A 15,654-nucleotide genomic window follows, 5' to 3' on the forward strand; every position below is an offset into this window, starting at 1 on the left:
TTCTTTCATGACCGTATCCACCTATTGTTGCTACTACATGGAGGAACCTGTCACGCCCCCAATTCTTTTTTCGTTTAATTGGCCAGGTGCGGCACCGCCTAAGTTAATAACTTGTTCACCGTTAGTTAACTTTACGAACTACGCCTTCAACAATTCATAATAAACATGAATTCATATTATTAACGTGCAGAAACCATCAACAATATAAGAATAATAATACAACTCGGCAATAATATAAAAGAACGATCTTTTATTATATAATGAGAGTTTACATGACCGGGAGCCGCGCTCTACCAGCGTTAATAAAATGGGAGGGCGCCCACCCATGCAAGAGCGCACGACGGTCTGCCACAATAATTCACTGTAATACAAATATACATACACAATCTTGGCGTTGGGCGGGCATGCGCAACCCGTGCCCAAACCTCAACCCAATCTAAGCGTATACCAGTGTGGGCACCTGTGCGCACCACCGCAACCTCCAAACCTATCACCGTGCACTTACAACCCTATGCTCAGCTCGGCGGGCTCATTGCCTTAGTGTGAGTCGTCGATAGACCTGTGCCATCCTCTTGTGCGCACTTGAGATGTGTGAAGAGAATGCGAAGTTGTTGGTTTCAAATGAGCATGCTCAATCAAGAGTTTATACCATCATTCCATGCGGCGACCATCTCCATGGCCGACCCCTTTATCGCCCAACCGTTGTGTCTTCAAGCCTTTATGCCGTCGGCTTTGCTCAATCCACCCTTCGGTCGGCTTGTGTGCGGGGCAAGCTATCCAGTCGCCCTATAACCGTGCGGGCGCTCTCCTATCTCCGCGCGCATATGTGACTGCGCCTTCGCAAGTTCGAGCCACCGCACTTTCATGACTTAGTCGTTTTTCAAGTGAGAGGGGCGCGCGCCTTCGCACGAACCTGCGAGGCGTTACATTCTCCCCCACTGGAAATCGTTGTCGTCCTCGACAACATACCATCTCGGTAGCCATCCACCAAGATCATCATCATCCATGATGTTGACTTCTCCACACAAAGCAACATCCTTGCAACATATGTAGAGTCACCGTCTCCACCATGCCTCGTCTTAGCAACCAACTGTCACCAAGATACTCCATACCAATGTATGTCATATATCAGATGTCCATGATCATCGACCACCCTGTCACAGTCTCCCCATGTTGCTCTCCACCATGGAAGGTTGATCCCTCCAATTCAAGCTACATGTCCACCGCAACAATGTGTCCACCCCGTCATGTCATCACCACCATGCGCAAAACTACCTATGATATGTCAACAAGTGTTAACACACCTCAATCATGTGCCAACATCTTATCTCATCAATCGAAAGTCATCTCAATCCATGATCATCAACCACTATGTCACAATCTCCACATGCTGCTCCATTGTGGAAGGCTGGTCCCTCCATCTCAAACTGCATGCCCACTGCAACATATCGTGTCGACCTCATCATGCATCGTCCTCATGTGAACTACTGCCATGATACTCCAACAAATGCTAACACATCTCTGTGCATGCTATAGCCCTCATGTCTGAACTAGTTGGGTAGCTAATCCAACCGTCACGCCCAAACCATGAGAATTCACATCCTCATGCCATCATCAGTCGTTCCTCAAGCATCCTGTCACATCCTCAACTCGATCAAGAATCCATCTCCATATAAGTGTAAGCCATGCTCAGGTCCATGAAGTAGTCCTCATCTCATCTGCAACATGTTGTTCATGATGTTTGGTGTCAATGTGCTGCATGAAATCAGCCACAGTTATCCCAACATCATCCATATGTGTGCCTCCTTCATATGAAGAGACCATCTCATCAAAATCCAACTCTCAGTATGCCACATCCAAGTCCATGAAGCTACCTCCATCACATCTGCAATGTGTCAACCCTCAAGTCTCCATAGAAACAAGTATACATCTGCCTCATCTATCCATGTGCTGCCCATGACCATAGATCAATCAGCTCTCATGTAAAAAGGTAGTTGAGTCTCGGCTCAACTCATGCCCAAGTGTTGTCACCAAGGCATCATCATCATCATTGTAACTCCATCACTCCAAAGTGCCTCATATCGATCCTCCACATCAAGTCACTCTTCCAAGCCATGCCCATACATGTACTTTGAAAGTATGCATCCCATACTGCATCAAAGTCTCTTTACCTCAGCTCCTCAATGCATCAAATCCTCTAAGTCCACCATGTATGAAGTCCCTAAAAGTCACAACAAACTCATGTCATCATGAGCTCCATGAGTCATCTCCAACCAACATTTGCCTCAGCTCTCCATGTAGTAGGAAGGCCCCATAGTCTGCTCACAAATCTATCCAAGTCCATGGCCTTGTTGTACATAAGTGCACAACCTCTCCATCGGCTCATAAGTAATAAGTCTCCATGCCACACCAGCACATCCATGTGCACAACATCCCTGCCTTGGCACTCCTCATTGGATGCCCCTGTGACACCTCTATAAGTGCTCCCACATAATGTCCCTGCATAAGACTGCCATGCTCCATGTCTCCAACCTGATGTCCATGACTATGTTGCCCATGTAATCCAACCAAGTAGACCCATCACAACAATCGGTCATCCTCATCCAAGTCTACAATCTTCGGTCTAGTGAACTCGGTCACTCAACCATATCATCATGTCATGAGTTCCTCCATCATAGCTCCTCCACCAAAGTGTCCACCAAGACTATTTCTTGGTCTCGGCCATGAGAAGTCCACCCAAGCATCATCAAATGTGTGCCCTCCTCAACCTGTCCATGAGTCATGCCAGGCACTTAGCCAAAGTGGCTAAAGCATGACCCAATCCTCCACAACGATCATCACGTTCCTCCCTTTTCACGGGCCTTTGCACCTTTCATCACAAGGTCACAAGCAACCCCAACAAGTCCTGCAACAATCGACAATCCTTGCTTCTCCATACAAGGTCTCATCATAGACATCCATGGTAAGATCCTCCCTAGCATTGGCAAACTGGCTTTGCCCTTCCCTGCATATGGTCCATCCACCAAATGCCCAAATGAAACACAAGTATCAATACTTACTTCATCATCATTGTCATGAGGTTCCTCCATATGAGTATCCTCATCCATCCATGCTGGAAAACTGCACGATCCTGGTCCAACTTGATCAATCTCAAGTTCATCCTCCATCATGGTCATGTCTGCAACATCTTCAATCATCATCACTTCCTCTTCCTTGATAGCACAATCTGCAACTTCACCTTGCTCCATTGTCCAACCAAGTTGAAGAAGCTCTCCTTCAACATTCTTTTCCAAGACTTCAAGCTTATCTCGGATCCGAGGATTCTCTTCCTTCAACCTCTTCAACCTGTATAAGGTAAGCAAGAGCTTCCCTTCACCTTCTCCCAAACTAGCCATGCCTTGTACTTCGTCTTCCCTGGTTCGTACTTTGTTTGGTCCACAGACGCCCAAACTGTGTATACCTGCCCACACGCAGTCCCACTTGCCCACCTGACAAGTGCCAAAATCGTATGACCAGCACGTAGTACCGCCTGCCCAACTCTACGATACCCGTTTCCAACCTTTACCAGCTTCACCAAGTTCCTTGCAACCATGAACCAGCCCTTGTTCACTTCGTGTGAAACGGCTTCCTTCACCTGCAAGTACCCTTGTCACTGTCACGAGCAACCCTGCTCAAACCGAGTCTTGAAACTACCTTCAAATGCTTCAACACCTGAACCTTGTTCAAGCCTCAATATGACCTGTCAAATTTCCAAGTGTATACACACTTGCTTCGCCCAGCTTCCTGCAAGACTTCTCCAAGCCTTCAGAGCTGCTCTGATACCAACTATCAAGTTGTGTATCAGCTTCAAACCTTCACGAGCAAACCTTGCTCTGATACCAACTGTCAAGTTGTGTATCAGCTTCAAGCCTTCACGAGCAAACCTTGCTCTGATACCAACTGTCACGCCCCCAATTCTTTTTTCGTTTAATTGGCCGGGTGCGGCACCGCCTAAGTTAATAACTTGTTCACCGTTCGTTAACTTTACGAACTACGCCTTCAACGATTCATAATAAACATGAATTCATATTATTAATTTGCGAAAACCATCAACAATATAAGAATAATAATACAACTCGGCAATAATATAAAAGAACGATCTTTTATTATATAATGAGAGTTTACATGACCGGGAGTCGCGCTCTACCGGCGTTAATAAAATGAGAGGGCACCCACCCTTGCAAGAGCGCACGACGGTCTGCCACAATAATCCACCGTAATACAAATATACATACACAATCTTGGCGTTGGGCGGGCGAGCGCACCCATGTGCAACCCATGCCCAAACCTCAACCCAATCTAAGCGTATACCGGTGTGGGCGCCTGTGCGCACCACCGAAACCTCCAAACCTATCACCGTGCACTTACAACCCTATGCCCGGCTCGGCGGGCTCATTGCCTTAGTGCGAGTCATCGATAGACCTGCGCCATCCTCTTGTGCGCACTTGAGATGTGCGAAGAGAATGCGAAGTTGTTGTTGTCAAATGAGCGTGCTCAATCAAGAGTTTATACCATCATTCCATGCGGCGACCATCTCCATGGCCGACCCCTTTATCGCCCAACCGTTGTGTCTTCAAGCCTTTATGCCATCGGCTTTGCTCAATCCACCCTTCGGTCGGCTTGTGTGTCGGGCGAGCTATCGAGTCGCCCTATAACCGTGTGGGCGCTCTCCTATCTCCGCGCGCATATGTGACTGCGCCTTCGCAAGTTCGAGCCACCGCACTTTCATGACTTAGTCGTTTTTCAAGTGAGAGGGGCGCGCGCCTTCGCACGAACCTGTGAGGCGTTACAGAACCCTTCGCAGGGGTCATGGATGTGGCGGCGATCTTCCATTTACTTTGGGGGTGAATCAGACAGAAAATAAATTTCCTAGTATGGGAGATGATCTTACTGCTTTTCTTAGTAGAGATCAAAGAGGTGGTGGTAGGTGGGGCTACCTCCGATATCCTGTATAATGAATTACCCAAAAAAATAATAACAATGCGAGGCCTTGACTCATACACAACATGTCACCTCCATAAGTATGGTTGGCCTAATAATACATCACAAACATCAAGAGGTGCAACATCACACAACACCTCATCTATGAAGGGTTTGATACTATAGGGAAGGCGGCATTGTTGGCGGACTCGGAGATCTCATCCTTGGTGAAGCCACCCGACGTTGTACAGTTGCGGGTGTGGTATGGTTGGTAGTCCCAACGGCTTCATGACCTCTGCTGAAATGAGTTTCTTTTGGCTCCCACTGTCAATAATGAATTGTAGTGGTGAACCCTTCACCCACATCTGTGAGTGGAAAAGACGCTCCCCCTCCTTTGGATCTTCAGCCTCATTCTTCTGGACCTTGGCGGTGGCAACAATGGTGCTGGGCTCCGCATCAATGATTTGGTTCCCTTTGTCATTCCCCTTGTCGCATTTTGACTCAAGGTCAGAACATGCATCTGATTCTCAAGCCTTCAACTCGGTGACCAATGACTGCTTGGTCCGACACTCACTTGTGTTATGAGTGGGGCTCTTATGGAACTCACACCACTTTCTTGTGTCCTTCATTGACTTCGTGGTGTTGTTATTTTCTTGCGGCTTCAATGGGTTATCTTAGGTCACCCCATCTTGGCTTTGTCCTTTGTTCTTTGGATTCACAGATCCAAAGTCTCGCTTCTTTTGTTTAAAATTCTACTCGATCTTGACAGCATATCGGTATGTCGTGCCGAGCAAGGAGATGTTTAGGAACTCCATCTCATCCTGGATGTACCTGTGTAGGTAGTCGCGGTATTTGAGTACCAAATGCAGCTCAGAATCCTTGATACCCAACTTTGTGCGAAGGGTATGAAAAATATTTGTTAACTTTGACACATCTTGGTCCCTTCCCTGCCGCAGTGTGGTCCACTTTATGTATTTGTCCTCACGTCTCTTGACAGGGTAGTACTGCTCCTTGATGGCATCCCAGAATGAATTCCAAGTGGGTGCGGTTGAAAAAAGTGAGCCCATACTTTCATCCTTCTGCCCACAGTAGGTTTCCCACCAGTCTTTTGAGAAGTACAAAAGTGATATTTTCCTGGCTGGAAAAATCATGAACAGAAAAATAACCATCTAGCAGATTTAACCATTTATCTACGATATCTGCGTCTATCTGACCCTCGAATATGGGGATTTCAAAGTTAACTTGTACCTTTAACGGTGCGGCATTTCCAGCGTAGTTGTTGGAAGCAGATGCGTCACCCCTTGGTAGCTGTTGAAGGATCTGGATAAATTTTTCCATCATCGGATTCCTTTGTCGCTCGAGGGCTTCTATGATGAAGATTTTGATAGGGTCTCCTGCCCCCTCGTCTTTATTCTCATCCACCATGGTAGGCCGTCGGGATTTGCGAGGTTGGTCTTGCAAGGGTTCAACTAGTTCAAGCCCTAACTCCTTATATCCCAACCTCGTTGGGGACATGCAAAGAAAAACAGAGAAAGAGCAGACCGCTCTGATACCACTAATCCAAATTTAAACAGGAATGAAACAAATTGTAGAGATAACCAAAAATACAGAAATGCAGCAAAAATAGTACTTCATTCCATCAATGTAAAATAATGAAATATTCTTACAAACAGAAATGGAAATAAACTAGCTCGGGCGATGGTAGCTTATCTCTGAGGAAAGATGTAGCGGCTACATGCCTCTGAACTGTCTTACAATGAGGCTCGAAGGCCTATTTAATGTTGAGATACAGTGGAAAACCATAAACATCCAAAAACCTAACCCTATGAGATGAAGCACCAAACTATGGGCCCCGTTTTGAGTAAATTGGTACATCAACTTCCCGGGGGTCGTAACTTTGTCATACGATCTTCGTTTGACGCACACAATACCTCGTTAGAAAGATCTATTCGAGGACTATGACTTTGCGATGAGAAACATTTGGCCATGGACCCATGTTGCTCCCAGTTTTCTCAAAATACGTCGTTTAGGGCCTCAAAACGTCTCCGGAAGTTCAGGACCCGAAAAACTGCCAAAAATAGTAAATTGTGCTATAATTAAGGAAACTGAAAAACTAAAAGAGAAAGTTGTGGGGGTCCAAGTGGGCTAGGTGGGTGGCCACCAACATCCACCTGGATCACCACATGAATTGTTGTTGATGATTTATTGACTTTATACACTCTCACATAGTCACTGTTTCATAGACTATTCATAGAGCACATGTTTAACCTAAGAAGCAACAAAAGCTTTGCCTTCACTCGATATTGGTCACAAATATTGAGAGCTCCTTTCAATATCCTCTGAGTGGTCCTCTTTGTTTGCAATTCATAGAGCTCAACACTTGATCGCTAGGAATATAGGTTGCATAATTAATACACACACACACACACACATATATAGAGGTTAGCGTAACTAGATAGTTCAAGACTCAGAATTCAAAAATGCAATGAAAAAGAAAGAAACCATGGTTGAAGAGCAGCTATGGAAGTCGTTGTTAGTGCTCTGCTCTAGTGAGCGGTGTCAATGTCAAGAATTTGGGCTATGATCTTTATAAACTGATTGGTGTGGAAAGCAAGGCAGGGCAAGACCAGATCAGAATCGCCCGTCATTGGCTTCAAAAGAAGTGCCATCCTGACATTGCTTATCGATTCTTCTCAATAAGGCTTATTTTGTGCTTTCTGATATGAATGCCCACTTTCCATATGACCAAGTCTCAGTTCAAATCTTTTATTATGATTTAATTTTCTTTGATGGAAAATCTGGGAGGGAAATAAATTCTCTTCCATTTCCCTGGAATTGGGCACTATTTGCATTTTGTCCATTTTATTCCTTTCAGACCTTGTGGTGTTGATTACAGTGTTTGATTTAGTAAGGAATAAGAACATGAATATGAATGAAATAGAGAGTGAGGCCATGGAATCAACCAAAATTTATTTGTGTAATCCACCCTAATTTTTAGATTTTCAGAATGAATCATACACCTGCTCAGAGAATAGCACTCAATGAGGGAAAATTTTAAGGATGGAAGTTTATCTTAAATTTTAGAAACCTTGGTGAATCTTACTAGTCCCCAATATGTAAATTATAAAAAAATTGACGATATTTTTGTAAAAATATTCAAGTTTATAATTATTTTATATTAGTATATATAAAATTTTGGCGATTTTTAGGGTAAAATAATTTTATACCCTCAAATTGATTTTCAAAGAAATGGAAATTGATGAACATTTTTTTGCAAAAGGCATGGAAAATTAGCCCACCTGCGAATATTAGCCCATAAATTTTCCCAACTCAATCACTAAAACTAGCACATAGACTAACTGTTCGCTAAATCTACTATGCACAAATTATCGACATGAGCGAGGGTAAATTGAATATAAACACGAGTTACTCGCAGTAGATTTAGGTGAATTGAATCTACATGTGACTTATATAGAGCATGTCTTTATTCGATTGATGTTTAGTTCTTGGCATTGTAGACTCGGGTGGAGACATTGGATTTGGAGGGTTATTTAGGGGAGCCTTTGTATTCCAAGTGGTTCGGTGTGGGTTCGGCTCGGCATCGGAGGATCGCGTGGTATTTGTCAAAATGTGATTTCATGGCACACAAGATGTTTGCTATCGAGACCGTCCATAGCCGAGCTTGAGCCCTCGGGCAATGTGTCAATTCGCAGGACATTATCAAGGACGTCATAAGAGCATGCCCTTTTAATTGCATCTCGTAAGTTGAAGAGGGTTTATTGCAGTATGTTTAAAAAGGGAATGGTGTTCCCTTGAGAGGGTTTCTAGGGTTTGATGATGAAATTTGCAGATGGGTTGAAAGGGCCAAGTTGCATGCATTGGAGTTCCTCATGTCTAAGCAACCTCGTGTTGTTGTTAGAATGAATGCTAACAACATTGTTGGAGCTAGAAACATGAATGTGTTTGTAGAAGCAAAAATATTATAGAAAAAAACTTAGAAACAAGAAGTAGAAGGCATCCAAATTCGAGATTAGCATTGTAGAATTTCATAATTAACCAATTCAACTATAGAAAAGAAATCTTAAAAACTTCAACCATCTTTAAAATCCCAAAAATGAAACCAAAGAAACTTATTTTAGCCATCACATGTTGTTTTGTACTCCAATCTCTTCAAACTTCAATTACATTCGCTTTAGGATTTGCAGGTCACTTTTTTTTTTTTGGCTTTAAATGTAAAAACAATTATGAATCTAATTTGCAATTTATAAAAATAAATATTAAAAGTCAGGTAAAAGAGAATTTAAAAATAAAACAATTCATCATAAAATTTCATCATATGTAAAGTGACCCGTGAAATTCAACCCTTGCCACACCCCTCTCTGGGACCCGTGAAATTTAACCCCTGCCCCACCGATCTCTGGCCGCTTACGTCATGGGTACCCCGCAATTTACAAGGGCAGTAGGATTTCGCCAGAGCTCCTCCGCCATTCAATTAATCCAGCGAAACTTTAAGCGGGAATCATGATTGCAGACCCCTCCGCTCCCGTTGACATCACAGGAGGAGTCCCCACAATCCATATCCATTGTTGATTGTACCCGTCGAACCCAAGGGCCCACGCCGGCAAGCTGGTGGTCACTAATTTGACCGTGGGACTTCAGGTTAAGCTCTTGGCCTAGGGATTTGAGCGAGAGTGCAGCTGTGAGGCCTATACATAATTCAGCCGACCCGTGAGCAACATCGCGTACTTGCCTGAGTTTGGGGATTTACGCCACCGCCGGGTTCGAGTGAGAAGTGTGTAACTGGAGGGCCTAGAACAGACGAGTCCAGGGGTTAGAGAATGCGTTAACGTGTTAAACGAAGGTGATTAAACTAGTTTATTAACCCGCCGACGAACTTATTTGGGTGGAAGATAATGCTTTTTTAGGAGTAGATGTGGACGTCGTTTACTTTGTTATGAAGACACGTCGACCTAAGGTGTCTTATCTCATAAGTAATAATGGTTAGAGAGATTTCAATTATTATTATTTAATTTTAAGGTCACGGTTAAGTTAAGTTAGATATGAAATTAATGTATAAGATGTTTTTAGTGATTTGATTTTTGAATCTATTAAAGTATATGTCGTTTATTTTGTTGTGAAGACACGTCGATCTAAGGTACCTTATGTCATAAGTAACAATGGTTAGAGAGATTTCAATTATTATTATCTAATTTTAAGGTTATGGTTAAGTTAAGTTTTAGAAGTAGACGTGGACATTGTTTATTTAATTTTAAGGTTATGGTTAAGTTAAGTTTTAAAAGTAGACGTGGACATTGTTTATTTTGTTGTGAAGACACTTTGACCTAAGGTGCCTTATCTCATAAGTAATAAGTAATAATGGTTAGAGAGATTTCAATTATTATTATCTAATTTTAAGGTCATGGTTAAGTTAAGTTAGATACGAAATTAATCTATCAAATGATTTTAGTGATTTGATTTTTAAATCTATTAAAATATATATACTCTTTCTAGTTTTGAATTTATGTTTTTTTTTAAAACACACTCTTAACCATTAAACCTACTCAAAACTTAAGTGTAATAATTTAATAAATTATTATTAAAGTGAGTTATTTCTATTATTCTTTGGGGAGTGGATGTGGATTCTGTTACCTGGCAATGGTGTTGACCAAATAAATTAGGTTACCTATTCATTTATTTTGGCTTGTGCTTCGGATATGCCCGACTTAACCTAAAATTCCTGTCAATATGTATTGCCGGAATAAAACCCAATCCCATGACCTTGAACGTTACATTTTTCGGGTTGCAACTAACGGGTTCATTATGATTTGATGAAAGGAGAATATACAAGGATAACATCTCAAATCGTGTTCCAGTACAACAAAGTATCTTGTATTGTATCTAAATTTACACATAAATTGTTGGTGTTGAATTTTTATACTCATTTAATCGTTAAATTTACACAATTTCACACTCATTTAATTGTTATTCTGATATTAGTTTGGGACTACCTAAAAAAATAAGAATAATAATTTGGAAGTTTACTAAATTCTACAAGTTTTAGTGTGATAGAAACATATCAAAAATTTCACCCAGTTACATTCATTATAGGAAGTTTAGCCAGATTCAATTCCCTGATTTGTCTGTAAGAAAAGATGTTGGATTTTCACAATCACCGTGTCGGCCTTGGTCAACGTACTTTTCTCGTGTTTCTCCCCCACGTTAAATGTTCACTTGGGATAGGGTTGGAAATAGGAACTGCCTTTTCACTTACTACTGCCGCCCGACCCGTGAACTCACGGGATTGATCAGAATCAGGGCAAATTCATTTTGTCCATTTCTCGTGTTTCTCCCCTACGCTAGATGTTGACGTGACTACTGACGCCCGACCCGTGAACTCACGGGGATTGATCGGAATTAGGGGAAATTCATTTTGTCCGATTTAGAGGGAAAAATCGTGACGTCGGACCCGTGAACCCGCCAGATCAGGGAGAATCGTGAGATTTGGTTCTGGCCGATTTAGTTAGTTGGCCGCGAAAGCGTTAACAAAGGCTGCTTGGCGTCCTCACTTGTCAAAATATTGTTGACTTTAAGGTTCAATTTCTGTTGTCGATGCTCTGGGGAAAGAAAACACGATTTGTTTGTTTAGACATGGGAGGCCCCGCTTGTATTGGAATACTCCAGCTGCTTCTCCCTATGTAGGACAATCCAAATCTTGAAGCGAAAGTCATTACTCATGATAGTTATTATTATTGCAACTACATTTTGGGTTTAGTTGGTGGGCTGATAGACAATGCAGAAATAGCATGGAGAGATGGCAGAAACTTCCACAAGACTTTTACACCACCAGAAGAAACAAATTCAAACAAGAGATAACACAATTCTAGACTAATGAACCATTTTATGTTCGATGTAATTCAAACATTAAAGACTCCAAACCCAACCATCCAGAAAACTTTGAACAATCATCCAGTTACTCTGGTCCTTTTGCTTTAATAATTTATTTTTCACACGTGGATTATGAGAGAGTTTTGTATGCGTAAAAAGTCCTATAAATTCGCCTCTGTGCTCTTCCCCGCTGCATAATTACCTACCTGAAGCAAACACGCAATCAATTTGAGTGTGCGTTAGTTATATGAGAAATGCAGGTGTGGAGGGAAGCCTCTTTGCTATCTGTTTTAGGCTTACTATGGATAGCCATGGCGAGGCCTCTAGAAGCCGCTGACTTTAATAATATTAAAAATTATGGTGGATTTAGCACCTCTGTTTCTCATAACTATAGAGATGCTCTCACCAAATCTATTCTCTTCTTTGAGGGTCAGAGATCTGGCAAACTTCCGCCAAACCAGCGCATGACATGGAGGGGGGATTCCGCCGTTTCGGATGGAGCTGCAGAAAACGTACATTCAGTTATCTCTTCATATGCACACATAGTTTTCTCATGTGGATCCTGCTTTTAATTGTACGGTATTGGTGTTTTTTCATATTGCATTGCAATGCAGGTGGATTTAAGGGGAGGATATTACGACGCAGGAGACAATGTGAAGTTCGGTTTTCCAATGGCTTTCACGACTACCATGTTGTCATGGAGCGTTTTGGAGTTCGGGGAGTACATGGTAGATGACCTCGACCATGCAAAAACTGCCATCCGTTGGGCTACTGATTACCTTCTTAAAGCGGCTGCACATCCCGGTGTTCTTTATGTGCAGGTAATGCAATTAGTCTTATGACTTTACAGATATACAATGCATGGAGCCCAGGCACTAATAATTAGCTATACATTTTGGTAGAAAATAGCTGCCATGCCATTGTGCAGGGCTGTATATTTTGGATTTGGATTTAAGTAACTATATTATTTAATAGTTGTTATAACATATTAATTACAGAAAATAATTGGCATATTATTAGACAGTAAATGCTTGTAAATGCTTGTAAATGTCTCTGGTTGTATATATTTATTGTTGGATTTAAGCAAGTACATTATTCTAGAGTGACCATACACAAATAATTGGCATGTCATTGGATAGTAAATGCCATGTATATGTCTACCATAAATAACTAACATATCATTGAACAGTAAATGCCCAAAGTTGTATATGTCTACCATTAGATTTAAACAAGTACATTATCTAACAATGACCCTATACCATAATCACACCATAATCACATACAATCCTGCGGCATTAACAAAAATAATTACCATATTATTTGAATTTAAACAGCTAAATTATCTGAGAATAAACATATACAACCCCCGCATTAACTGGCCAATGTCAAGCCAGTTATTTCTTGCCATACATCTTGACACTGTAGAATGTAATATGGATATACATATTGACACAGTGCAGCCTACTGATTCGTCTATGGTGAGTAAGACTACAGGTCGCCGATCCGAACATGGATCACAAATGCTGGGAGAGGCCCGAAGACATGGACACACCTCGCAATATCTATAAAATAGACGCTGAACATCCTGGGTCCGACGTTGCGGCAGAAACTGCCGCAGCGCTTGCAGCCGCCTCCATTATATTCAGTACAACTAATCGTACTTACTCTGACCAGCTCCTTGAAACTGCAATGCGGGTATACTTCATGTATACTTATTAATTGCAAGATCTCATATTCTCTTCTCTTCTTTTATCTTACCCGTTTTGTTGTTTGTGGAGGCAAGGTGTTTGATTTCGCGGATAAACACAGAGGCGCTTACAGTGACTCTCTGCAGTCGGAAGTTTGTCCATTTTATTGTTCATATTCGGGATATCATGTAAGTGTTCACAGATTAATGTGTGTGGCATAATGAGATTACATTTTTCATTCTCAAATATATATATATATATATGATTTTCATGGCATGGGTTTTTGTTTGCAGGATGAATTACTGTGGGGAGCGGCATGGTTAGAAAGAGCTTCGAGAAATGTATCCTATCTCAACTACATTCAATCAAATGGTCAGAGTCTTGGCGCGGACGATAGCGTCAATATATTCAGCTGGGACGAGAAGCATGCAGGGACTAGAGTTCTTTTGGCTAAGGTTAAATTATTTACCGACCTAAACACAGTCGTAATTATATTGCATTATGCAGGCATTATCGCTACCCTTTATAATGTCTGAAAATATTATTCTTTTACTTGAATTTAAATATTCATCCCAACTTTCCCTGCGTTGTGTAGGAAATTCTGGTAGAAAATTCCAAGACACTCGGCGAATACAGGGGCCACGCCGACAACTTCATCTGCTCTCTCTTGCCGGGAACACCATCTTCGCAGGCGCAGTACACGCCAGGTTAAGCTATATGAGAATTAGCAATACTTCCAATTCTCAATACCCATGTAGAGAATACACCTTATAAATTTCATAATGTAACATAGCAGCCGCGGAGCACACTCAATCGATTTGTTTGCTTCGGACAGATCTTTTAATGGACCATAATTTATTTGATTTTGAGGTTTTACAGGTGGATTGCTCTTCCAAATGAGTGATAGTAATTTGCAATATGTGACGTCCGCAACTTTCCTGCTTTTCACCTATGCAAAATACTTGAGCGTCTCCAAACAAGTGTTGAAATGTGGGAACATGATAGTCACTCCCACCAAAATACGTACTTTTGCGAAAAGACAGGTACAATCGCTGAGTAGTGCTTGTATATACATATGGCTTAGTGGAGGGGAGGGTGATGTTAGACATCCTGTTGATGATCATCTTATAAGTTATATTTCTTAACAGGTGGACTACATACTGGGAGACAACCCACTAGGAATGTCATATATGGTGGGCTACAGCGCCAAGTTTCCAGAGCGCATACATCACAGGGGCTCGTCGTTACCTTCGGTATACGAGCATCCCCAAACGATTGCTTGCAACGATGGCTTCAAGTCTTTGTACAGCAACGACCCCAACCCAAATATTCTGGTAGGTGCCGTAGTTGGAGGCCCAGACAACAATGACCGCTTCTCAGATGAGCGCAATGATTATGAGCACTCTGAACCCGCCACATACATCAATGCTCCATTGGTGGGCTCCCTTGCTTATTTGGCACATTCCGGTTCCTCACTTTAGCAGTTACAGCCTTCTAACTTCACGACCTCTCATCCCAAACTCATACTTTCTCTGTTTGCTTTGGCTTGGCTTTGCTAATGTCAAGAATGATCATGTCTGTATATTCCTTGGGGACATATTCATTTTGCTTTGCTCTCAGAGATGACGATGAGGATGGCTCTACATGTATTCATGTATTAGGGACACCTGATTTGAATCAAATTTATGGAGTAGGTCATCCAGTCTCATATATGTGAAACGTGTAGGGCTACCTCACACTTCGATCTTCTAAATGTAAACCTTTTCCATGCATTTAATGACAAATATGCCTACCTCATCTTTAGAGTTCACGCTCCGCTTTTAACTTTTAAAACAAAGTGCTTTGCAAAAGGTTGACAAGGTCTACCTGCCTTCGTAATGGATTTAAAATAGATAAACCGCTAAATTAGTATATTTTAAATCTATGGATATGTTAATTAACACTATCTAAAATATGCAAGGCTACAAAGAAAATACATTTGTGAATGGCAACTCCACTTCGATTTACATTATCCACTTCAAGCCCCAAAGTTTAAATGATGAATGCTGGTGTCAATGTCAGCGTGGGTCTAATGCAATATCACAAGGTATGTGAAGTGATAAGGAAGATATGGAAGAATATG

At 41.9% G+C, this 15,654-nt stretch overlaps 1 protein-coding gene across 1 annotated transcript; it reads left to right on the forward strand.

Annotated features, from left to right (window-relative positions):
• Positions 1-12,038: 12,038 nt before the first annotated feature.
• Positions 12,039-15,329, forward strand: LOC149140628 (endoglucanase 3-like). Its single transcript, XM_089446403.1, has 8 exons — positions 12,039-12,356; positions 12,459-12,665; positions 13,339-13,539; positions 13,628-13,720; positions 13,826-13,987; positions 14,128-14,239; positions 14,412-14,575; positions 14,681-15,329. The coding sequence occupies exons 1-8, from the start codon at positions 12,099-12,101 to the stop codon at positions 15,011-15,013; spliced, it is 1,530 nt and encodes a 509-aa protein (XP_089302529.1). The 5' UTR covers positions 12,039-12,098; the 3' UTR covers positions 15,014-15,329.
• The last annotated feature ends 325 nt before the right edge of the window (positions 15,330-15,654 follow it).

The sequence above is a fragment of the Pinus tabuliformis genome, chromosome X (assembly GCF_031772625.1).
Source record: "Pinus tabuliformis cultivar Carrire ecotype Pingquan chromosome X, CPIR1, whole genome shotgun sequence".
Taxonomy (NCBI): domain Eukaryota; kingdom Viridiplantae; phylum Streptophyta; class Pinopsida; order Pinales; family Pinaceae; genus Pinus; species Pinus tabuliformis.